Source organism: Marmota marmota, unplaced genomic scaffold, assembly GCF_001458135.2.
Source record: "Marmota marmota marmota unplaced genomic scaffold, marMar, whole genome shotgun sequence".
Lineage (NCBI taxonomy): Eukaryota > Metazoa > Chordata > Mammalia > Rodentia > Sciuridae > Marmota > Marmota marmota.
Window position 1 is genome coordinate 1,969,113 of NW_025999969.1, and position 26,813 is coordinate 1,995,925.

Consider the following 26,813-nt stretch of genomic DNA (forward strand, 5'->3'; position numbering starts at 1 on the left):
AATTTTAAATGAATATTACAAGCTCAATCTATGTATTGATCTATCCCCCTCCTTTGTTCTCTCATCTTTTTACTTTCTTTAAGAAACTCTTGTCTTTCCTGGCCCTTCTTTTTTATTCCCCTTGATGTCACATATATGTTGAACATGCTGACATGTATTGGTTTATTCTAGCTTTTCTGTTAAAGACTTAGATGACTAACATATTGAAGATTCACTCTATACCAGGTGTGGTACAGTATTATCTCCCATAATCATCCAGTATTATCTCCTATTATCTCCTACTCTCTGAGGTGGATTCTGTGCTTATCACTTGTTATGGATTGCAAAATTGAAGTTTAGACAAGAGAGTTAAGGTCAAGTTAATGATTAGGATTTCAATCCACGTTTATCTTCCTCCGGTGCCTTCCCTCTTATGCCCTTACAATATGGCTGTCAAGATGAGGTACATGGGTCTGAATATATTTTATTGATTGCAAAACAAAATTAAAATGTTCATTTAGCCTGAAATTTTAAAAATACTTTTAATTTTGAAAAATAATGTTTAAATAATTTCAATTGTTATTTCAATCCTTGTTGTCCTAAACTATTTATAATTCTATAACTCTCATAGAATTCCATAAAAAAAGGGAAAAGTCATAAAATAACAGGAAATGAAAAGAAAGGAACTAGAATTTATTATTTAATGTATACTTGATGCTTTTGTCAAAGTCCAACCCAAGTTCATAGTTCTGTATATTTATTACTCCTTTTTTTTAAATTAGAGTATTTCTCTACCTTCTGCTTTTGCATGAATAACTATCTTGCTCACAGCTACCAAAGGTAATTCTTTATAAAAGGTTATTTAGTGGATCCTAAATGCAGGAGTTTTAGTGCCTTAACATGTAATTCATTTGGACCTTAGGACTTGGAATTAATCATATGTTCTTATTATGTCATCACCCTTTTGAATTTCAATTCTTTTAGTCATGATTGCTCTACCTTTTATATTTTGAATATGATTCTCACTAGAAAAGGTAAACACAAAGAGGAGCTGTGAACTTTTATTTCCTTATTATCATCTGTTTTAATTCATTTTTTGTTTTGAATTTATAATTATTCTAAAACCTGTTGACAGCATATACTGACAATGATTTCCTGACAATGTTCTTAACTTCATATCATTTTTCATTTCTGCAAATGTAGAAAAGTTGGCTTATTAATTTAAATGTTTAAAGCAACAAAAATTTGGATTGAAATTTCTGATTAAACAAATAATGCATGCTAATTATAGAAATTTTAGGGACATATGCAGAACCACTGTTGAAGTTTTTTGTTGTTGTTGTTTTGTTTTGCTTTGTTTTTTTTGTTGTTGTTGTTGTTTGTTTGTGTGTGTGTGTGTGTGTAGTACTGGGGATTGAACCCAGGGGATTGATAGACATTTCTGTATTTTGATGAATTTACAGACTATAGCTCTGAAAATAAAGCATCTTATTCATTTTAAACCAACTATAATACTGGCCAAATTATATTGTTATATTGTACACATGTACTAATATGTAACAACAAATCCCATCATTATGTACAACTATAATGCACCAATAAAAAAAAATGTGGATGAAAAAGAACCTACCATATACAAGTTCAAGGCCAACCTCAGCAACTTAGTGATACCCTGTCTCAAAATAAAATTTAAAAACAGCTGGGAATATAGCTCAGAGGTACAGCATCTCTGGGATAAATTCCTAGTTTTAACAAAAAATCTACTGTAAATTTATTTTAACTTCAATCACAGTTATAGATCTGATATGCAGAAGTAATCCATCACCATGAAGGATTTGTCCTTTTGTAATTTTTATTTTTTGCTGACTCCAACGTACAGATGCTCCTCAATTCACTATAGGATTATATCCCTATAAACCTCCTGAAGTATCAAAGTGCATTTAATATACCTAACCTGACAAACATCATAACTTATGGTCACATGGTTGATTGGGATCTGCAGTTTGCTGAGGCTGCCCAGCATCTTGAGAGAATGTCATACCACATATCACTAGTCCAGAAAAAGATCAAAATTCAAAATACAATATCTACTGAATGTGTATTGCTTTTGCAATATTATAGAAAAAAATAAGCAAGCTAAGACATTGTAAGTTAGAGACCATTTGTACATTGATATTATTAAGCATTCATAGACTTTACCAAAAATATAAACACATGGTAAGCAATGAATCAATATTTTTGAATTCCTGATTATTGAATATAGCATTATTAAGAAGATGGAATGAGATAGTAGATCAGTGGATTTGGTTGATGTGAAGTTAGTTATCATTGCCCTTTCAAAAAGGAGTTTAACATATGGTTCTGTTAAGAGAGCAAGTGGGGTAAAGGCACAATTGTAGGCCATTCTATTTATCTGATTTGAAATTTCATAGTTACATTGTATAACTCCATTTGAAAAAGCTATATAACTTTTTAAAGTTCAAACCAAGATCTGGGTGACAAACTTCTATGCTAGAAAGATCATTTTTTTTTGTTATTACTATAAATAAATAACTTCATCCCAGTTTTAAAATGGGATTGATTGCCCCTTATAGCAGAAATTCCCTTTATCCTCTCAAGTCTGGTATATGAATTTTAGAGAAGTGACCAGAAAGTTAAGATGGCAATAGTACATTTATCTAAGAAGTAGGTAAGACCAAGAGAAGATCAACTGGGAAAAGTTCATCACCAGTCACTACATCTCATAAAAATAATGCTTAATTTAAAATTTAGTCACACTGAAGACTGTATTTGTGGTGTTCAACTTTCCAAAATATTTGATTTACTCTTATTTATGATATAAAATTCAAATTCTGACCATTATCTTCAATTAGCAACATGGGGAAATATGTATAATAAAACCTGAGACTTTGAGGGCCATGTGCACAGATTGCCCCATCCATTCCTTTTTCTGTGCTGCGTCCTGGGATCATGGCACAAAGCCAAGGTAATTTCCAGAAATTGGCAGGGCTCTGCCAAATGCACAGCTGCTGCTGTCTCCAACCCTTGCCTACTAATTTTGCATAAACCACTTCCTCCTCTTGGGGCCAAGAAATTCGAAGGGCAGGGGAAGTGTGCCTCGAGGGAAGATACGGAGCTTCACTTTGTGCTCCCCGTAGACCCAGAACCTGTCACAAGGGTAGCAGCAGAAGTATCACCTTGATTCATCAATGGGCTTCTCATAGCAAGTCCTTCTGAGAAAGGTGACATTCTAACCTTGCCCTTTACCTCTCTGACAGTCCTTATTTTTTTTTCCATTTAACTCTCAGTGTTTCAAAATCTTGCCTCATTTCCTTTCCTTCCAGTAACTACTAGCATTGATTTCTCATTTTGTTAGTCAGCTTTGTATCACTGGGATCAAAAGGCATGATAAGAACAACTTAGTGAAGGGAAGGTATATTTTGGCTCAGAATTTCAGAGATCTGATCCATGATTGGCCAACCTCGTTGGCCTAAGTTGAGGCAGAACATCCTGGCCAAAGGGTGGAGGCAGAGAAAAACTGCTTACCTGGTGTCAGCTGGGAAGGAGGGGGAGAGAGAAAACAAAACGGAGAAGGGGGTGGGTCATGGGCAGATGCACTCCTCCAGGACATGCCCCCAGTGACCCACCTCCTCAAACCACACATGCCTGCCGGCAGTCACCCCCAGTTAGTCTCTTCAAACTTGGATGGACTGCTGAGGCTACAGCTCTCATATTCCTTCACTCACACAAGAGCTGTGGGGAGACACCTCATAGCCAAACCATAACACTCATGAATTCAAAGAAGAATGGTCAGTTGCCCTGAGGGTATCTGAACCAAACTGGGTCAGGGAGAGAGGAGCTAAGAGAGCAAAAGGCAGCCTGATTCAGGCCTCCTGTATTCCCTCTGCTTCCACTTGCCAGTTCCTTCACTGAGCAGTGGCAGCGTGTGGGTGTACATACAAACACAGGTAAAATTTAGATATTTTTATCCTCCTACACTCTTCTTAAATGTAGAGTCAGTTCTGATCATATTTGAATATAGTCATGGTGATGATTTTTCTTTCCCTTTGTTCTTGCACCTCTCAATTTTCTGCCTTTCTTGGTTCACGTTGGACTTGATATTCCTGGTGAATATCATGAGGAAATGAATAACATGAGGAAAGCCTATCTGGCTGCGCATCTTTACACACACCTTGAGATGGACCTAACCTCTGCCCACCCAGAGGAGTGCTGGATCCCAATAGTAGCAATCTCTACTGCTCTGTGGAGAGGCGCAGGGATGTTCTGGGATGTTCTGGGTGCTTGTGTTTGGGAGTAGCTTTAAAACATCTAGAATAGCTCTGGGTTTTTTATTTGTTTGTTTTTGTGGTGCTGGGGATTAAACCCTGGGCCTCTTGAATAGGGAAGCATCGACCACAGAGCCACACCCCAGGCCTAGAATAACACTCTGAATTACTATTGTTTCTGTCATCAGTGGTCATGGTATCTCGCTATTTGTTTCTCTTTGCTTAACAAACACCCAAACACACATGCCTTACCCTCCTAGAAATGAGAAGAGATTATGAAACAAAAGTGTATGTACTCCTTACAATATGATGTCATCAGGCAGAAACTCAAAAACAGAAAAAAATGGAAATTTACCAGGAATTAATATAAAGTCCTGTAGTTTGATTTTTAAAAATAAATTGTACAAATAGATATTTGTCTGAAATTCACATCTACATTTGAGGATTCTCCAATTTGATGTAAGCCAATAGCCTAATGTATGTCCTGACCTATCTAGGATAGGCAGGAGTCCCGGTGGCAAAGCAGACTGGAAATAACTGCTGAGGCAGTGGCCAGATAGTATGAAGTCAGCAGTCTTAGAAGAGATGAGGCAGAGCAAGGTCAGAAAGGTCAAAGACAAGAGACAGCCCAAGGTTGTGACTGGTGACAGCAAGAAAACAAAACGAGGAGATCTGTAATGTCAAAGCTTAGAAATGAGCACCAAGAAACAAGTGGGGAGGAGGCTGTAGGGAGAATGGAGGTCAGTTAGCCAACTCTCCTGCTGTAAAAAGGCTTCCAACTTTTGTTTCTTTTTTCTTTTTCTTCCAACCTTATTTTCCTAGGCAGCTTCCCAACACCTAGATTTCTCCATGCCCTAGAATTTAAATTCCTCTTAACCTAACCTCATCCAGTTAAAGTGATCTCTCTAAATGTGTTTAATAGGAAGAATCACCTGCATGGGATCAAAAACTCAGAGCCCATGTGTGGAGGCAGGGGTTCCTTTTGTTCTGCCCTGCTCCTCAACCTTAGTCGCTATTTCATTATTTCTGGATCATCTGCCCTCTCACACATGCTCTGGTCATTCCTGCTTCCCTGCCTCTGCTAATGCTTCTTCCTCTCTGATTTCCTTCCCTTTATCACATATGGTCTCCAGAGGTTCATCTCAAGTCCTACCTCTCTCATTTATCCTGTGATAGCTCCTCCTGCCCTCATTATCGTCTCCCTTCTCTCACAGTTCTGTATAATAGAATATGATTCATTCATCATGGGCGGGAGGGGAATGATCTCTTTAACATAATTAATAACTCCTCAAGTGGTTTGTGAACTTTGAAAGGATAGAAAAGTTTTCCAGACAGTGCATGGTACAGAAGAGAGTGGGGTCAGGAAAAATAATCTGATTTTTCAGTGCTGGCTCTATGATCTTTATTTAGCATATACCTCTCTCCAGGCCTTAGTTTCCTTCTGTGAAAAAATGAGGATTTATGATTCCATGCTCTGAGTTTCTTACACAGGTGATCAAATGTTTATATCCAATGATTACAGGCAACCTCATTTTTTAACTTATTAAGAACTCTAATAAAGTGAAGGATTATCATAAGAAGTTCCATCATGTTATTTAAATAAGGCAAGGGGATTTGGGAACCTGAATTTTGAGATGGATTTTAATTCATGCTCCACCACTTAATATATTGCCTTATAAAATTTTCTTACTTCTCTTGCAAAATGTGAATGTCAGTATGACAAGGATTATGGTGATAGAGCTGGCTTATATGCCAGTTTATAGGAGCCAATTTGTCAAATATTTAGAAACTTTGTAAGCAAGATATTAAACCACTATTAGCTTAAATCTGCTATGGTGGGAGTATTTATACTGGGGAAATAAGCAAACACTACAAATCAGATGCCTATTGTTTTGGAGAGTTGATTTACCAGGACATAACTGAAAAGTGCAAACAGTGCTGTCAATTATAAAGCACTGTCTTACTTATCATTAAAATTAATAATGGTACTGGGCATGGTGGTGCATACCTATAATCCCAGCATTTGGAAATGCAAAAAAAGTAAATTTTTCATAAAATATACTTTGAATGATTTTTTTAATTAAAAACCATATGTGTATATGTGTGTGTGTGTGTGTGTGTGTGTGTGTGTGTGTGTAGCTGAAGATTGACCCAGGCCCTCACATGAAAATTTTAAATCTATTTTTAGTTAACATGTAAACTTTGTACATATCCATGGGGAACCATGTGATGTTTTAATACATATATACATTGTATAACACTCAAATCAGGGTAAACCTATCTGTTTGCCCAAACATTTATCAATTTTTTTGTGGAAAAATATTTAAAATCCTTTCTTTTAGATTGTTCGAAATAAAGCCATTATCATTACTTATAGTCACCCTGCTGTGCAATAGAACACCAGAACTTATTTCTCCCTTCTAACTGTAACTTAATAACCTATTGACCAACCTTTCCCCATTGTTCCTCCCCTGCACTTGATCCAATCTCTGGTAACTAGTATTATATTTTCAACTTCAATCTCTGGTAACTATTCTATTTTCAACTTCTATGAGATCAACTATATTAGATTCCACATGTGAGTTCATATGGCACTTGTTTTTCTGTGCCTGACTTATCATCACTTAACATAATATTCTCTAGTTGCATCCACGTTGTCACAAATGACAGGATTTAATCTTTTTTCATAGCTGAATAATATTCCATTATGCAAATGTACCATATTTTCTTTATTCATTCATCCATCAATGGACACTTTGGTTGTTTCCATTTCTTATTAATAGTGCTGCAGTGATAATGGGAGTGCAAGAGATTCCTTAATATAGCTTTCATTTCCTCTGGATAAATAACCAGTAGTGGTATTGCTGGACCATATAGTAATTCTAATTTTAAATTTTGGAGAATCTGCTATACTGTTTTTCATAATGGCTCTTCTTATTTACATTCCACTAACAGTTTATAGGGGTTACTTTTTCTTCCACATCCTTGCCAGCACTTATCTTTTGAAGAATAGCCATTCTAACGGGAGTAAGGTGATATCTCATTGTGGTTTTAATTCGCACTTCCCTGATTATTAGTTATGTCAAACATTTTTCCATATACCTGTTGGCCACTTGTATGTCTCTTTTTTAAAAGGAAAGAGAGAGAGAGAGAGAGAGAGAGAGAGAGAGAGAGAATTTTTTTAATATTTATTTTTCAGTTTTTGGTGGACGCACATCTTTATTTTATTTTTATGTGGTTGAGGATTGAATCCAGCACCCCATGCATGCCAGGTGAGCGCATTACCGCTTGAGCCACATCCCCAGCCCCACTTGTATGTCTTCTTTTGAAAAATGTCTATGGGTCTGTTGCCCATATTAAATCATATTATTTCTTTTTATGCTGTTGAGTTTCTTATATATTATGGATATTAACACCTTATCAGATGTATAATTTGCAAATATGTTCTCTCATTCTGGAGGTTGTCTCTTCATTCTGTTGATTTTTTTTCCTTGGCTGTGCAAAATATTTTAGTTTAAATCCTGATTGTGTGTTTTTCATGTGTTTCCTGTGCTTTTGGGGTTTTATCCTGCTTTGACCAAATTTAAGAATGATGTTTCGTGAGCTAGCTGATCTAGAACAAATCTGTTTGAAAGGTTAGATAGCCCCATATTACTCATGTACAGATCAGAACTAAAGAACACGTTTGAAGAGCTGAGGCTCAGTTGTGTTGCTCCAGATTTGGTGCTGTATAATAAAAAACATTGATATCTCAGGAAGTTGTTTTGTCATACACAGAAGATATTTGTCTACATGACTTAATGAATGTCTTAGAAAATAAAGCAGTGCCCCAGTAAGATAACGCTTAAAAAAACAAGGAGAAAAAAAATAGTTGTAACTTATAGTAACATAAATTATAATAATGTAAGTACATATATACTGATTTCCCTTGTGGAAAAGGAAGTCATTTTATCTGATTAAAAAGATAACAGATCGAGGTATGGTGGCACATGCCTATGATCCCAATAACTCCAGAGGCTGAGGAAGGAAGATCACAAGTTTGAAGCCAGCCTGGGCAATTCAGCAAGACCCTACCTCAAAATAAAAAATAACAGGGGCTGGAGGTATAGCTCAGTGATAGAGGGTCCCTGGATTCAGTCTCCAGTATGTGAGGGGTGTTGGGGGAATGATAGTTATTAATACAGAATGCTTGGAATACCTTGAAAATCACAACACTCTAAACTGCTCCCAAGTCTAACCAATTAACTATTGTTAATTCTTTGGATGAATCCTTCTGGTCTTTTTCTTGTGGGTGTGTTTGTGTACCCTTTTAAATGAATTTTTCAAATATATATATATATATATATATATATACACACACACACACACACACACACACACACACATATATAGTTCCAACCCTTTTAAATGATATGTCATGAACAATTTTCCATGTTAATAATTATTCTTTCACAACATAATTTTTCATTGTGAACAGTATTGCATCAAATAGAATAAACCACAATTTAATCCTCCTCATCATTTTAATGTTTTTATTATATAAACAGATGTAGTAGTAAGGACACTAAAGAAACAGTGATCTCAGGCCCTGCTTTTGTTTTCCCAGGTTTGGGAGCCCTCTTGTGCATCAGACCTCTATTCTAATAATCCTCTGAGTGTCATCTCAGGACCTTGGTCACACTCATGGCACGATGGCCAACCCTCAGGAGCACCTGAGCTGCTCCTCTTCTCCGCATTTCCCCTCTAGTGAAAACAAAACCTTCAATGGACTACAGGATGAGCGTGCAGCCATGGGGAACCACCCTCCACCCAGGCTCCTTGAGGACCAGCAGGAAAAGGGGGTCGTGCGAACAGAGCCAAGCGACAGCATGAACAGCCCCGTCACCACAACAGTATTGACCAGCGTGAGTGAGGATTCCAGGGACCAGTTCGAGAACAGTGTTCTTCAGCTAAGGGAACAAGATGAATCAGAGATGGCTGTGTCTCAGGGGAACAGCAACACCTTGGACGGGGAGAACACGGGTGCAACTGAAGACATCAAGATTCAGTTCAGCAGGTCAGGCAGCGGCAGTGGGGGGTTTCTTGAAGGATTGTTCGGCTGCCTAAGGCCTGTGTGGAACATCATTGGGAAGGCGTACTCCACCGATTACAAATTACAGCAGCAAGGTAAGACAGTGTGGGCGGGGCAAAGACTTCTTGCATGAGTGCACCATCAGCACCATTCCCTCCAACATTAAAAACTAGATAACCTTTGATGTGTGGGTCAGTTAAAGAACTAGGTCAGATGATTACCCCATGTCAGTTCCCTTCAGACCTTCTAAATAGACCAGATGCACATTTGGTGTGTCTTTTTTGGTTGGAACCCATCTTATATGGTCATCCTGTCTAGTGGTGTCCAAAGTAGAGAACATACAACACAATCCATGAGTTTATAAGAAAAAAATATTGTAACTCCTCTTTTTCTCTCTTTTAAAATTTCTATTTTCATGCATGCCTTCAGATATATTTGATATTATAATATATTTGTGTAGATATACAATTTTTAAATAAATCACATAGTAGGTGCATGTTTAAGCATTTTTTTTTTTTTTTTTTACTGTTAGCCTATACAATCAAAAGGTCTGATGGCCGGACTGGGGTTAGAGCTCAGTGGTAGAGAGGTTGCCTCACACACATGAGGCCCTGGGTTTGATCCTCAGCACCACATTAAAAAATTAATTAATTAAAAATAAAGATATTGTGTCCATCTACAACTAAAAAAAAAATTTAAAAAAAAAAAGGTCTGATGGGTAAAGTGGCATGAGTCTCTAATCTTAACTACTCGGAGACTAGGTGGAAGGATCACTTGAGTCCAGGAGTTCAAAGACAGACTGGGCAACATAGCAAGACCTCATCTCAAAAGAAAAGAAAAAACAGTCTGATGGTCATTGGGCTAATTCATTACCAAGCAGAAGTCACATGGTAAAGTCCTTGAAGATCATAGGACTACCTTAGATTACAGTAAAAAGGAATTATTATTTTATAGTAAAGGCATAGAAAGCTCACATTTTGAGGAAAGAACAAAATATCTAACAAATCTGGAGAAGAATATGTCTAGATCCCACAGTTTTTTAAATAGTGATTTTTCAGTTGCCATTATTGTATAACATGTGTATTCATATATTAGAATTCAAGTATTATACTTTTGAAGTAGGGGGAACACGTGGTCCTCGTGTTCTTTATAACCTAACTTTATTCTCTAAAAGGACTTTTTACTGATAACAAAAGCAACATATGTATGAAATTTGAAAAATAAAAGTAACTTCCCTAAAATATGTTAAAATAATCTATGATCCTTACTCTCTTGAGAATAACTACCATTAATGTTTTAAGACTATGTTATGTTGGGCTCAGCACTTGTCTAGCATGAATGAAGCCCTTGGGTTCTATCCTCAGTGCCGCAAAAAAAAAAAAAAAAAAAATCAGCATGTATGTTGTTTGTGCATGTATATATACTTTTAAAAATGGAGACATACTATTTGTAGCATTTTTTCATTCATATTATGAACATTGTGTCTATTTCTTAAATATATTTTAAGCATCATTTTTAACACCTACCCAATATTAAATTGTCCAAATGTGCTAACATTTATTTAAAGAATCTCCTATTGCTCAACTCTGAATTTGTTTTTATTTTTAGAGATCATAAGTCACATTGCAATGAATATTTGTCTATCACTTTATTTTTGCATATATCTTTGTTTAGTTCTTAGTATAAATTCCTAGATGAACAATCATTGAGTCCAACAGATTTTTTTTTGTTTTTTTAAAGATTTCTTTTTAGTTGTAGATGTGCACAATACCTTTATTTTATTTATTTACGTGGTGCTGAGGATCAATGCTTGCAAGACAAGCACTCTACTACTGAGCCACAAACCCAGCCCAGATTTGTTATTTTTAAAGTTTTTGATACATGTCCTTGTGGCCTTATTTAAATGATTCTTTTCTTGAGTGCTAGCATCAAGAAATTCTGGAAAGAGCTGGGTGCGGTGGTGCATGCCTGTAATCCCAGCAGCTCAGGAGGCTGAGGCAGGAGGATTGTGAGTTCAAAGCCTGCCTCATCAAGGGTGCGACAGTAAGCAGCTCAGTGAGATCCTGTCTCTAAATAAAACATAAAATAAGGCTGGGGATGTTGTTCAATGGTCAAGTGCCCCTGAGTTCAATCCCCAATATCTCCCTGCCAAAAAAAAAAAAAAAATCTGGAAGGAAAAAAATATAGACCAAAATTGAGATTGTTTTATTTATCTTACAAGTAAATAACTGAATTTCAAACTCTGTGACCCTTCAGTCTGTTCATCTTTCAGTCAAGAGTATGGACAGCTTTTCTACAAGAATCTATTGACATCAGTCACCATAGTCCCTTTCCTCATGCATCTGTGTTTCCTATTTCCGAAATAGGAAAATACCAAAAAAATCAAATACCAACTTTCTCTCTGTACCCATCCTCCAGAAGTATATTGGGATTTTTACTAGTAAATCTAACAGTTCTAAGTACTTTTCAGGATTTTTCAACCACAGCATCCATTCCTGCTGCATGCAGAAATTCCTCGTCAGTTTTGTGTTATACATATTCTGTCTGTCTGTCTCTCTTTCATGCATACACTAATACCCTACACATTCTACTCTCAGCTGCCTTCCATGATTTTTAGGTTCCAAGGAAATTAAAGTTGTTTCTTGTCACACAAAGTTTGAGGAGTCCTGTGTTAAGCAGTACTAAATAGCAATATGGATTAAAAATTGGAAATAAGGGCCAGGCACAGTGGCACACACTTGTAATCTCAGTGACTCCAGAGGCTATCCCAAGTTCAAAGCCAGCCTCAGCAATTTAGTGAGGCCCTCTCTCAAAATGAAAAATAAAAAAGACGAGGGAGATGGCTCAGTGGTTAAGCACCCCTGTTCAATGCCGGGTCCAAAAAAAAAAAGGAAATAAGGGTAAACACAAAAAAGAAAATAAAAATTACCTGTCATCCTAAAACCCTTTCTTTCTTTCTCATCCTACAATTAACTTTCTTCCTTCCTTCCTTCCTTCTTTCCTTTCTTTTTTGTGGTACTCAAAATCAGACCCAGGGTCTTGCACATGCAAGACAAGTATCCTACCACTCATCTATATCTGCATCTGTCCATAATCCATTCTTAATAAATATATTTAACTTATTATTTTTTAAAAGTTCCCTTTTCTCTGCTTAGACATAAAACCTAATAAAAAACTAACACCCACTTATGTAAAAAACGATATTTGATTTTGAGGGTTTTTACTTGTCCAGTCTTGTACTTATTTTGGTGATAATTTGAACATCACAGTGTCCAAACACATCACTGAGGTTCAGACTCATAAAAGGGGGCAACAAACATATCCTGTACATCTGCTAAATGAAGCCTTTTAATTTTTTTTTTTTTTTTTTTTTTAGTTCTACAAACTTGAATTCAATTTTATGTTCCAATCAATTATGTGACTTTCAGGAAACCTTATTTCAGGAAAAATTAAGAAACAGACCTGGTCAGCATTAATTCTCAACATGGTACAGCAGATGCCCAGCTCCTCAGCAGATTGCAAAGAGTTAGGCACTAAGGGCTAGTGTTGCTGTAGGCTTGAAGAGGGATTTACCAGCCAGAAACTGAATATAGTGCTTCCTTCTCAGCTCTGAGATCAGGGAGCTAATCTTTAATCCTACATTTGCAATCAACCACAGAATAACACATGTAACAGATGTATCCCCCTACTCTTGGTATTTAAGAGGAAATTTCACTAGATTTTTAAAAATTTTAATGATGTCTTCATCTCCCTTTTAAGTATCCTCATGGTGAAACCCAAGTAAGGTAGTATGTGTTATTGAAATATTTTATGGACAAATAGTTTCCCATCCTGAAGCAGGTATTATCATGGCCACGTCTAAATAAACAAAAGAAAACTTTTGCCTTAAAGTAGGTGTTTTAGTCAGCTTTTTCGCTGCTGTAACTAAAGGACCCAACCAACACAATTATAGAGGAGGAAGAGTTTATTTGAGTGCTGATGGTTTCTGAGGTCTTGGTCCATAGAAGGCTGGCTGCATTCCTCAGGGCTCCAGGTAAGGCTGAACATCATGGCAGGAGAGGGTGGCAAAGGAAAGAAGCTCACATCATGATCAGATAGTAGAGAGACTCCACTAACCAGATACAAATATATACCCAAAGCCACTCCCCAATTCCCACCTCCTCCAGCCACACCCTACCACTTCAGTTACCACTCAGTTAATCCTATCAGGAGATCAAATCACAGATTGGGTTAAGACTCTTACAACCCAATCATTTCTCCTTTGACCCTTCTTGTCTCACACATGAGCTTTTGGGGAACACCTCACACCCAAATTATAACAGTGGATGATGTGAGGGTTTTCCTCAGTCTTATGAGTCACAATGGATATTGGAAATAAGTTAGTAGTTATTGTGATCAATCAATCAGAGAGAGAGAAAAAGAGTGTGAAAGAGAAGCTGGGAAAGGGTACAAATGGGATAGATATAAGAGCAGCAAAAATTCTTGGAACTAACTTTAGAGAGAATATAGCCAGTTCTGTCTTATAATGAGGTTAATTATCTTGCCTGACAGTTACCCAGCTATCCAAATTTATATGTCCTTATTGCTTTCTCTTTCCTGCTACTTTCCCATTCTTTGGCTTTCTCCTGGTTACCAACAGGGACTGAAAGATGAAGCAGACAGGACTAAATTCACATTAATTGTTTTACTTTTGGTAATTAGTTCCAACAAAAAGATTGATGGATACATGGTTGAAATATTGCTTTCTTTATTTTATACTCTTGTTCTTGAATGGCCAGTGCTATCCCTTTTCTTTTTCCATGGGTAATTAAGGCTTGACTGAATATAGCTGAATAGCACAGGCATGAGCTATCATTGGAAAAAGAGAATTTTATTCCTTATTATAATACCATAAACAGTTGATATTCGAATGCCAAATATATTTGCCATTTTCATTTTAATAATTCACTTATAATTCATTTTATAAAAATACTAAATACTAGGCATTATTTTAAAAAATATAGTGATTATAATGTAAGCATCATAACACAATATGAAGAGAAAGGATGAATTACTTAATTGAATGATTTAGGAATTACTAAATAGCAATACCCATAAAATTTACTTTATATTTGCCTTCACAACACATTCCAAAATAAACTGCAGAAGGATATAAAGGCTAAATTTTTAAAAATCAGCTCTAGATAGCTTTAGAAGACAGACTACATTTTCTACAATGGAAAAAATTACAAAGTAAATACTAAACTATAATGAAATATTTTGTTTAAAATACAGTAAAATTAGCTGGGTATGGTAGCACTTTCCTGTAATTCCAGCTACTCAGGAAGCTGAGGCAGGAGGATCACAAATTCAAGGCCAGCCTCAGCAACTTAGTGAGACCCTATCTTGAAATTTTTAAAAATTTTTAAAAAGGGACCAGGATATAGATCAATGGTAGAACACTTGCCTATTACTCATAAGGCCAAGATTCAATCCCCAGTACTATAAAAGATAAAAAATAAAATTGAAGAAAAAGGCTTATGAAAAATATTCTTTTCATTTTTATCAAAAAATATTTAGAGAACTTCTTCAAATTTATTAGAATGACCCTGTCTGGATCCAGATAGATAAATGGACAATTCATACAAAGCAGATATGTGTGTTAAACAAATGTGAAGAAATGGTCTGTATTTGACAATTAAACTAGTTCAAACTCATAAAAAACACTATTTTATACCTAATTAGATTAGAACAAAAAATAATTGATGATACTGCTGGCAGAGTTGTGATGAAACCAACAGGTTCAGACATTGCTACTATCAGCAAAACTAGTAAACTCCTCACTTATAATGAAAACAGTAAGTAGATGAAGAATCTGTAATACATGAAATAGTATATATCACTACAACTTTTACATAGCTGTAAACATAAAAACTAGAAAGGATTTTTAAAGAGGAATAAAATCACATCTATAATGGGCAATGAGCAAGGACCTGTGGTAGAAAAAGAGATAGAAAAGTTGACCAAACTTATAAGCTTAGGGTAAGAAGGTAGGGTTGGAGAAGTGTTAGGACATACTTTGCTTGAAAGATATCTCTAATCTGCTCAATTTTAGTGGTTTAAAATACACACACACACACACACACACAAATAAAATACCAAGATGCATAGAAAAGTTGTCTTTCAGTGGGGTCAGAGGGTAGGAGTTCCAGTGATGGTGATGATGTTGGTACCTTCAGAATGGCCTCATAGAATGGTCCCTGAGCAAATTTCAAGATCTCTTCAAGTCTGTTTCTCACTTGTGTGCCTAGATACTTGGGAAGTGCCATTTGAGGAGATCTCAGAGCTGCAGTGGCTGGGTAGTGGAGCCCAAGGAGCTGTCTTCTTGGGCAAATTCCGAGCAGAGGAAGTGGCCATCAAGAAAGTGAGAGAACAGAATGAGACGGATATCAAGCACTTGAGGAAGTTGAAGCACCCTAACATCATTGCATTCAAGTAGGTCAAGGCTTTATTTTTTTTTTTTTCAGAAATAGAGATATTTTATTTCTCTCAATATATGTACTTAGGTTCTTACTTTGAAAGACATTTCAAAATCACTGGTAGATTTAGCACTGTGCTAGATTGATTGGAAGGACATTAAAGAACTATAAAATCTGAGTCATGTCCTGAAACCTTAAGAGGATCTTTTCACTATAAAAGTTCATTTTGCACAAGCATGCACTGCATGGGAGAGACACACACATGGGGCAGGGAGGAAGGAAGTGGGTTTCTACCAAGCAGTCAGGCCTTTTCCAACAACCTCATTTATCAACGGGGTGACAGAGGTCACTTCAAAATAACCTAATATCCCAAGACTCAGTTTAAAAAAAAAAAAAAAAAAAAAAAAGCTAATGTCTGAAGTGTTCAGAGAATATCCAATCCCTGTGTAATAGATATTTACTAGTTTCTATTAGCATTCCTTCTTAATATTGTCTTATAATAAACAGGTACTTTCAGAGCATAATCTCAGGTTTTACTAGATCCCTTTTCTATCAATGCAAAAGTTTTCTAAATCTTGTGATAGTGGAGTTATTGATGATATTAATTTATGTTATATTCCTTTCACAAAGTAGTTGTTTTGGGGCTGGGGATGTGGCTCAAGCGGTAGCGCGCTCGCCTGGCATGCGTGCGGCCCGGGTTCGATCCTCAGCACCACATACAAACAAAGATGTTGTGTCTGCTGAAAACTAAAAAAAATAAATATTAAAATTCTCTCTCTCTCTGTCTCTTTAAAAAAAAAACAAAAACAAAAACAAAAAACAAAGTAGTTGTTTCCAAGAGTGTGTGAGCATATATTTCTAGTCTAGACTATTATTTCTTAATATCAACTGGGATCTCTAATAGAAGGAAGAGAGGCAAAGGTAAATTTGTGGAAGTCACCAAACTTGGAAGTGCTAAGCTCTAAAATATTTTAACCTCTTCTACCTGTACCTTTTCCTTGAGTTCCCCCTCTCACCAGCCTTTACATGTTGCCATAGTATTGAACAAATTAATGCTAATTGGCTTTAGGTGGAATGAAAGTTTAGAAACTAGAGGTTCTGGCATATTTGATAATATTTCTCCTTCCTGGAGAGTAGTATAACCAATGAGGATATAGCTAAAAGTGAAATAACTTACATATCTCTTCCCTAAAATAGGAGCAACTTTCCCAACAACCTTAAGAGGATCTTTTCACTATAAAACTCACCTTACAAGCCAGGCTGGTGGTACATGCCTATAATCCCAGTGACTCAGGAGGCTAAAGCAGGAGGATCAGGAGTTCAAAGCCAGCCTCAGCAACAGCAAGGTGCTAAGCAATTCAGTGAAACCCTATCTATAAATAAAATATAAAATAGGGCTAGGGATGTGACTCAGTGGTCAAGCGCTACTGAGTTCAATCCCTGGTAGCCCCCTCAAAAAAAACCCTCATATTACAAAGCTAAAAATGTCATGTGACAAGTCTTAACTGGAATCACAATCCCAAAGTAAGGAATAGAAGTTTTTGGTACAGGTTTTGTAGAATGGGTTTTAATGAGTACGTAGGTTAAGAAGACTCTGTGGAAAGGGAAAAACGTGAAAAGGAGAAAAACATACTCAAAGACAAAGGAAGTGTTTGGATGTATTTCCTCATGCAAAGAACATTCATGTAGAGTACATGAGAGTGAGCTTCAATTTCTGTCATAATTCCATCATTTGTTGCCCTAGTACGGCTAGGAGGATGCATGACTAAAATTAAGTGCTATAGAGACCAATTATAATTTTTCCAAGGATGATATACTTCAAAAGATAACAGGATAATTATTTTAAGCAGCTAATAGAGACCCCATCTTCTTTTCTTCATTTTATTTCACTGAAATGATCAGATTCCCTCTATGCTGTATCCTCCTAAATGGGAGAAAGGGCCAAGAACTTCTAAACTCAGATAATAGAACAGTGGGTTGAAACAAAGAGTGTTTGATAGATTAGCATGGCTTTTGGTCTCCTGAAATGACCTAGGCTGTGTGTCCCAGGTAAGAGATCTTTCCAAGGACGATGCCCTGGGTAATGGGAGGTAGAAATGAATCCCTAAGAGGATGAAGGAGCAAGAAGCTTTATCTTTCCTTCCATCCTTTTGTTTCTTCCTTCTTCCTCTCAGTCTTTTTCCCACCTCATCCTCTGACCCTCCTACCTGTATTTGCAGCATTGTTGGGCAAGTTCTGCTGCACTACTACCCAGCCATTTAAGCTGAAGATCCCCAGTTGCCTTCACCTCCACATGGCAAACAATAGTGAGACTGTGTCCCTGGCCCATTACACCATGCATTTGGGGCATTGTGCAGTGTTACATTTGCAGCCATCTGTGCCATGTGTTGCTTGGCCAGTGAATCACATTCAGGACCGTCTGGAAGATATGAGGACACTATTAGATTTTAATACATGTCCCTGGATTCTGATTTCTGGGCTTATAGCTTCTTTTGAAGTTAGTAAGAACTATGTGTAGAAAGGGAAGTGCAAGATAAGAATGTTATATATTTTTCTTCCATTTTTTTTCTAGTAATCCTTTAAGAAAATCCAACCTGACTGTTGCTAATAAATTCAGTACCAAAGGAAGAAAAGGTAGCAATTAGAAGTGATAATAAAGCTGTTATTTATAGCAACTAAAAAACCTTGTCATAGTACATGGAACGATCGCTTCTCATTCGTCAGTCAAGAGAGATGAAAAATTTAAAACGTATCACTGTTAGACCCTTTCTGTGTTTGAGTGACAATAAAGCATAGTTGAATAGGATGCTGAGTACTTTCAAACAAATATTTATCTTGATATTCTTAAATATTTTACATAATCCCAGTCCTATTCATTATTTCTCTACAATGATAATTAAATTATCTATTTGTAGTTGGTGTGTGTTCTCCTCTGAGTTCTTTTTTTTTTTTTTTTGAGATTTCTTAAAGGTCAAATAATAAAAATCTGAAAAAAAAATTTAAATTTGTTCTTTTTAGTTATATATGAAACTTGAAAAAAATTGCATGAAAAGTCAAGATGAGAATTCTGAGTAGCCTAGAAAATAACAGGAGAGTAATAGAAGTAGCTTTGTGGCATTTGACAGGCACATCAAGGCACAAAAAATGAAGTCTAATTAAATTTCTTTAATTATAACAAGATGTTCACATTATCAGCACCTTAAACCATGGCCTCTAAGTTCTTTCCTCACAGCAGCCTAAGAGATAAGACATGAATTGGTAGTTGGCTCAAGACTTTAACTGGATGTCATATAGATAGTACTCTGTGAACTTTTCTAGAAAGTTTCAAGGGAGGTGTACACACCATTAAGAGGTGGGACACAAAGAATTGCAAATGATAGTTATTCTCCTTTTGTCTTGAGAATAAAACTGTGAGGTAGACTTAATATCATTTTTCCCACTTTTGTGAGCTAATGGAATTAACATAGGAATTCCCAATATGCTTGTCTATACTGAAGTTTAAAAGCTAAAATGAAGGTAGTACCATACAGAAAGAGGAAGGAGCCAGGCTTTGAAGTTAGGCTGAGTTTGAAACTGACTTCTGTCACTTATTAGTTATATGAACTAGTTGTAATTAAGACAAGTCACTTTCACTTTGAGCCTTACCTGTAAAAGTGGAAGAGATAATACCTATCTTCCAGTAGTTTGTAAGACAGATCTTAAATAAGACAAACTGTGTGGGATATTAAATAAGATAAACAAACATAAACATGTCTGAAAAATATATAAGATTTTTTTCCTGATATTATTCTTCTTCCTGTTCCATGCCTCTGCACATGTTACTGTGAAGGCTTTCTTCAGCTATGAATATTGAGGTGAAGTCAAGAAACATTTATCAAGGACTTACTAAGAACTTCCAAGTCTTGTGGGAGAGAGAAAAGAATTTGAAGACCTTTCCCTTCAAGGAGTCTATAATCTCTCTGAGCAGAGAAAAACTGCATGTAAAATATTCGTGGCTGCTATATGTTATAGGAACTTAGAGAAGGGAGAGATCTTTTCAGATTGGAATAATCAGGATACGTTTCATGAAAGATGGAAATATAGTCTGCATAGATGTATATAATATGTTATATAATGTTACTTTTATTCTAAATAAAAATGCTTTTCAGACTACATTAAAAAACGGACTTGTTATTTTAAATTCAACTAATTTAAAATCCATTAAGTAATAATAAAAATAATTTGAATTCTCAGTCCCCTCTATATAATACCCTCTATCTTAGTGTAAAAGGAAGATATTTTTATTCTTAACAAAGATATATTGCTATTCTAAACAATCTAAAACAACACAGTATCCAGCCTATATAAGCCTCAGAAAAGGGTGTTCTTTGTCCCAGAGTGTAATGGTTCCACATAAAACTATCAGACAGCCCAGCATATAGATATCTAGAGTGACCAGAACAAAACAAAAATTGTCTATATGCATAATAGCCAAACCTGTAGACTAGAGAGATTTTAATTCTAAAGAACTAGGAACTATTAACTATGTGCACCTTTTAAATCAATTGGAAAAAGAATTTGTCTTTATTAAATATTCTTAAACTATAAAAATATATATGTTTATGTATATGTATGTACATGTTTATGTTTTTTTTGGAAGGGGTGTTTGTACTCAGGCCCCATGTTATTGTATCATCATGGAATACTGTGCCCACGGACAACTTTATGAAGTCTTGAGAGCTGGCAGGAAGATCACACCTCGATTACTAGTAGACTGGTCCACAGGAATTGCAAGTGGAATGAATTATTTGCACCTCCATAAAATTATTCATCGTGATCTCAAATCACCTAAGTGAGTTTTGGAGCTTATTTTTCACGTATTTTGCTTTGTTGTTTTGAAATAAGGAATTTTTATCAACTATAATTGAAGTTTTCAGGCATCATTCTTTGAGTTCAGATTAAAGTCAGCACAGCGGGTAATTCTATTTGCCTATCTTTTGGAATATTTGTTGAGCTCCTTACATGTGGCAGATATGTTCAGGTACCTGACACCATTTTCCCCTTTGTGTTGTCACTTTTAAATCGTATAATTGTACAAAATTCATTATTATCTGAACTATTCAACTTCTATCATCTCTGATAATTAATACCAAACTTCCCTACCAGAAAGCTTGGTTTGTTGTATTCCTACTGGTTTGTTGATTGCAGTACCGGGGACTGAACTCAGGGGTGTTCTATGAATTATTTACACCTCCATAAAATTATTCATCGTGGTCTCAAATTATTCATCGTGATTTTATAGTCTTAGTGTATACAATAGAGTAAAAATGGGTGATAAGAAACAGAGGCAAAAAATAACATAAAAACATTAGTACCAAAACTTGTTCACAAAATATATACCATAAACTTATAGGTGTGTTAATGGCACACATCTATAAATTCAGCTACTCTGGAGGCTGAGGCAAGAGGATTGCAAGTTTGAGGCCAGCCTGAGCAACTTAGCATGATCTCATCTCAAAATAAAAGATGGTTTGGGATGTAGCTCAGTGGTAAAGCACCCACTACTAAAAAAAGAAAGAAAAAAGTATCTTATAAGATTCTGTTCAGGTGTTTTTGAGAACTATAAATTTGGCATTGAGCTTCTGAGAGTCTAAACAAAGGAGAAAATAAACAGGTACAAGTTACAAAGTGGCCATAAGAAACACAGTTATTTAAGAGAAGCAGAGCTATTTCTGTTAATCTCTGATTTCCAAATGATTCCTTGGTAGCCAATAATCACTTAAGTGTGTATTCAACTCCCCAAATTTCATGAAGGAAAGAAATGAATTGGTAAAATGCCATATGTCCATGTAGCTCTATTTTTTAAACATTATTTTTTTATTATTTCTCATCCCATTTTGGTTTACAGAAGCAGAAAGACTGTTTTTTTCAAAAACATTTGCATAGTGCTTTATTGGTTTACAACATGTTTTATAGCCATTATCACATCTTTAATTGTATCAAAAACTGTGGATGTTAGAAGTGATAATATCATTATTATTTTTGTTTATGTAAGAGAAAGTGGGCCTCAGCCCAAAGGGACTAGGACTTGAACCTAGAACTTTTGAGCCAGACTAAAGCATCCTACCTCATTATGTGAAGATAAGGGATTCATAATGAATCCTGCCTCTTCTCCTCTAGGGAAGATAAAATCAGTCCTTGGTTAAAAAGTTAATGCAACTCTTATTTATCATCATCATTCTCAACAATATTTATTACAATGGTTAGCTCATTGAACAAACTCCTTCCTGTACTTGCAAATAAACATTACTATATAGCGTTCATTCCTTCTGTTCATATTCTTAACACAATCTGTTGCCTTTCTCATCCCCTGCATACACATAAAATATGTAAAATACTTACTAAAGGCATCTTCAAATGATCTCTTGAAACCAACATGTTCTCCTTGAGAATTAAAGGTTAGAATAGTAAGTTGGTCATCCAGTGTTAACAATGCCACCCTTAACCCTAGAGGCTGAGGTTTTTGGGTTTCAATCGAACTTCAGGAAAACAAAGATCAGGGCTGGGGTTGTGGCTCAGTGGTAGAGTGCTCACCTAGTATGCATGAGGCACTGGGTTTGATCCTCAGCACCACATAAATATAAAATAAAGATATTATATCAACCTAAAACTAAATATATATGTATATATATGCATATGTATATGATATACATATATATATGAAGACAAAGATCAACCTGACACGTTGTAAGGAAAAATTTCACTGCCAACATTAAATCTGCAGTCTGTGTGTCCCCAACATTGTCTCAGAAGATTTCAGAAAAGTCAGTGTTATGTCATCTCTAATCTCCTCCCTTTTCTCATACCAACTGAGGCAGAAGAGGAAGTTCCTACAGTTTTTCTGTTCCTAGAGGACTATCATGTTTTTTTAATTTCATGGCATATGACACTATCAATGCTCCAATTATGTCAGAAAGCCCATAATATTTTAATCCACATGAATTTACACTAAGACTATAAAATCAAAGCTCCTAAATTATGTAAATTTTACATATCCAGTGCAAAACCAGGGGAAGGATGTGGATGGAGGTATTCCAGAGCAACTGTAAGCACAAAGTGGTTGAGTAAGTAGCAAGTCATTTGGCGTTGGGGGTGGAGGTGAGCAAGTGTGAAGTCCTTGGTTCAAATGACAAGGGCAGGAACAAATTCAGAAGTTTTCTGTTTTCTATTTTCCTTGAGTCTGATGCTATTTGAGTATTAACCTTCTTATCTTTAAAAATAGGTACCTAGGGCTGGGGCTGTAGCCTAGTGGCAGAGGACTTGCCTGGCACATATGAGGCACTGGGTTTGATCCTTAGCACCACATAAAAATAAACAAATAAAATAAAGGCATGCTGTCCATCTACAACTATGAAAAAAAAAATTAATAGGTCCCTATATCATTAAGGCTCTGGCACCCTAACTCATTAACATTCGGAAGTTGTGAACAGGTTTTTTGGAGTGAACTCAGACTAGTGTATGAGGCTGCCCATACTTTGGATTTATATTCACCTTTAAGGCAAGCAAAAGCATCTGCTCCATGACACATTTCAGAAAAGTCCTATGAAAAGTAAAACATGACTTCTGTGGAAGCTACTTAAGCTTAGATTTATTCCTGCTTTTTCTTTTCAGCAATAGTGAACTGCCAGCATTCACATGTGTCTTTTAATGTAATGGATTTAGTGTCATGGTCCACTGCATAACATAACTGGCCATTATTTAAATAATGTTTTTAAATGAGGTGTTTTCCTTAATGGGTTGGCCAAGACTGGCAAGGGAGTAAACCAAAACTATTGAGCACTGGTGTTTTATGTATCTAAGCTCATTTAATTCAAGTGAAAATTCTATGGGACCATTATTACAGGCACATAATATCTTATCCATGATTTGTGCAGCCAGATTATTTCAAAAAGGTAATATAGTGCTAACCTCAGACATTCAAGGAAGTCTAGAGGAACTCTCTCTAATCAGCCACATTAACATACCTGTGACAAAATCTATGAAATTCACACAAAATGAGATATAATGATTTTGCCTTATACATATGAAAAGTATTTTTGAGACCTTTTACATTTCTGAATTGTGAATAAGATATTGTGACCTGAATTGTCTCCATTTTATAGATTAGAAAACTGGTTTAGAAGAGTTAAGTAACTTGGCAAAGTTACACAGTTTGCAAATGGTGGAGGCAGGATAAAACTAGGCATTATGAGGATAGCAGAATGAATTGGACACTAATACCCTATGTACATATATGACTACCCAGCCAGTGTGATCCTACATCATTACAACCAGAAGAATGAGAAGTTATACTCTGTTTATGTAGGATGCACTCTACTGTCATGTATAACTAATTAGAACAAATAAACAATTGCATTTGAACTATTTTTTTAAATAGGCATTAAAAGCCTATTTTGATAAGCTGCTTCATTTTGCTATTTCCAGTGCATAGCTAATGCCTTGGTCACATTGGAAACTGCAAGTTGAACTCCACAGGAAGCATAAACAAAATCTTTAATTGCCATTTAGAGTCATGGTTTTCATTACTACTAATGATCTGGATGTTTTCTTTATTTCTTTTTAAAGTGTTTTAGTGACTCACACAGATGCAGTAAAAATTTCAGATTTTGGTACATCTAAGGAACTCAGTGATAAAAGTACCAAGATGTCTTTTGCTGGCACGGTTGCATGGATGGCACCAGAAGTAATACGGAATGAACCTGTCTCTGAAAAAGTCGATATATGGTGAGTGATGCCATCTATGCCAAATAGATTCACCCTATTAACCCTTTCTTCATGCAATAGTTTTACTATCCAGAATATTCATTACTGTTGTTCACTTCTGGTTGATTTTGGTCTTATTTACCTAAGGTAGTACCCAGTATGATGCTATATGGTGGGAAGGATCAGAAGAGGAATTAGGGTAAATATCCAGTTAGTAAATCATCAGTTCCCTAAGAAAATATGCTGACCTTTCTGGAAAACTAAAAGTCTATTTCAAATGACCATTTAGTATAGTCTTCCTGAAATGTACTGCATAATTCTCACCCTTTTGAGTAAAATACATTAAACAAAACTTACGTTTGCTAAGCCAGGCATAGAGGCATATAAGACCCTGTCTCAAAACAGAAAAAAGAATTGGAGATGTAGTAGTGGAACACCCCTGGATTTAATTCCCAGTACCTGAAGAAAGAAAAGAAAAACCTATTTTTGATGATTCACATCATCATTACACATATTTGTAATGTACTCTGTTATGATACATTTTGTGCTCTAGACTTATTTGAAGTGTATAAGTCTATTTGCCTTTTTATTGAATAACTCCTATGAAATATGCTTTTATTTATTTATTTTTAATTTATTTTTCAGTTGTAGTTGGACACAATACCTTTATTTTATTTATTTTTATGTGGTGCTGAGGATCAAACCCAGGGCCTCGCACCTGCTAGGTGAGCAGTCTACCACTGAGCCACAACCCCAGTTATATGCTTTTATTTTTTATCTTTATCAACATTTCCTCTGAGGTCATAAGCCTTCGTTTTAGCAATATTTTCCCTGTAATTGCTTTTTTCCCCCCACCCTTAAAATTGGCTACTGGAAACTTTTAGGCTTTAAGAAAATAATAGCATATGTTAAAATTGCATATAGCATCTGTGTAAGTGGGATAAGATAGAGTATTCATAGTTTTGATAGTTAACAAAGTGTCCTCCTTAGGGATTATACCAATTCGGTTCTAATCAGAAATGTGTTAACAGTGTTTTCTCAACAAAATATGCTACACTTTTGTATTTTTAACTATTATGTAGATCAAAAATGGCATCTTGGAAGCAGTTTTCATTTGCATCCCTGCTATTATGAGTAAGGTTATACATTTTTGTATGCTTAAGAGTCATTCATCATTTCTTATTTGTGAACTATTCACATCCTTTTTTTCAGATTTCTGATCTTTTTTCTTATCAATTTATGAGGTGTTGTTTTTTGTTTTTTGTTTTTGTTTTTGTTTTTTTGGTCCTGGGGATTGAACTCAGAGGCACTCAGCCACTGAGCCACATCCCCAGCCCTATTTTTTGTATTTTATTTAGAGACAGGGTCTCACTGAGTTGCTTAGAGCCTCACTTTTGCTGAAGCTGTCTTTGAACTCACAATCCTCCTGCCTCAGTCTCCCAAGGCGCTGGGACAATTTATGAGCATTTTATATGTCAAAGAAATTTGCCTTTTGTATAGATGAATTGCAGATATTTTTTACATTTTGTTATTTTGCTTATAGCATTTTTTCTCAGGCCAAAATAGTTTTAATATAGCTCAATTTATCAACCTCTCCTTTTATCTTCTAGGTTTCCTAGTTAGAAAAGCCTTCATCACTCTTAAGATTATAAAAAAATTCCCAATGTTTTCTTTTATTTTCCTTTTTTTTTGCATTTAATTCTTTGATTCATTTAGAATTTATCTGTTTGTGTTTTTTTTGTTTGTTTGTTTGTTTTGGTGTGTGTGTGTGTGTGTGTGTACAGGGGATTGAACCCAGAGGCACTTAACCACTGAGCCATATTCCCAGCCCTTTTTTTGTATTTTATTTAGAGACAGGGTCTCTCTGAGTTGCTTAGGCTGGCTTTAAACTAGTGATCCTCCTGCCTCAGCCTCCTGAGCTGCTGGGATTACAGGCATACACCACTATATGGTGAGGGATAGATTTAATTTTTTCCCCAGTTTTCCCAATAGCAATTATTAACTAATCAAATTTTCCCGCTAGTTTGTGATGCCACTTCTACTATATTTCAGTTCTTGAATGTATTTATTAATTTCTAGATTTTAATTCCAGTCCATTAGTCTGTTTGTCTATTCATGCACCAGAGTTAATTATTGAGACTTTATAATGTCTTAATATCTGGAAGTGTGGGTTACCCTTCATTGATTTTTTTTCAAAAGTTTCATGAATTTTTCTGTTTTTTAATAACAATATATTCTAATTTTAAAACTGGATATGGATATATATATATATATATA

The 26,813-nt window shown here is 35.7% G+C and overlaps 1 protein-coding gene across 8 annotated transcripts in view; it reads left to right on the forward strand.

Annotated features, from left to right (window-relative positions):
- Map3k13 (mitogen-activated protein kinase kinase kinase 13) overlaps window positions 1-26,813 on the forward strand; it is a 172,148-nt gene that overhangs the window by 116,827 nt on the left and 28,508 nt on the right. For 7 of the 8 annotated variants that reach the window (XM_048804018.1, XM_048804020.1, XM_048804021.1 and 4 more), the window contains 4 exons: window positions 8,872-9,431; window positions 15,627-15,810; window positions 20,434-20,625; window positions 24,399-24,557. In XM_048804018.1, the coding sequence (XP_048659975.1) occupies window positions 8,957-9,431; window positions 15,627-15,810; window positions 20,434-20,625; window positions 24,399-24,557 (1,010 nt within the window). In that variant the 5' untranslated portion in view covers window positions 8,872-8,956. Of the gene's footprint in view, window positions 1-7,518; window positions 7,538-8,871; window positions 9,432-15,626; window positions 15,811-20,433; window positions 20,626-24,398; window positions 24,558-26,813 lie in introns of those variants that run through there. The other variant, XM_048804024.1, reaches the window with a different exon arrangement.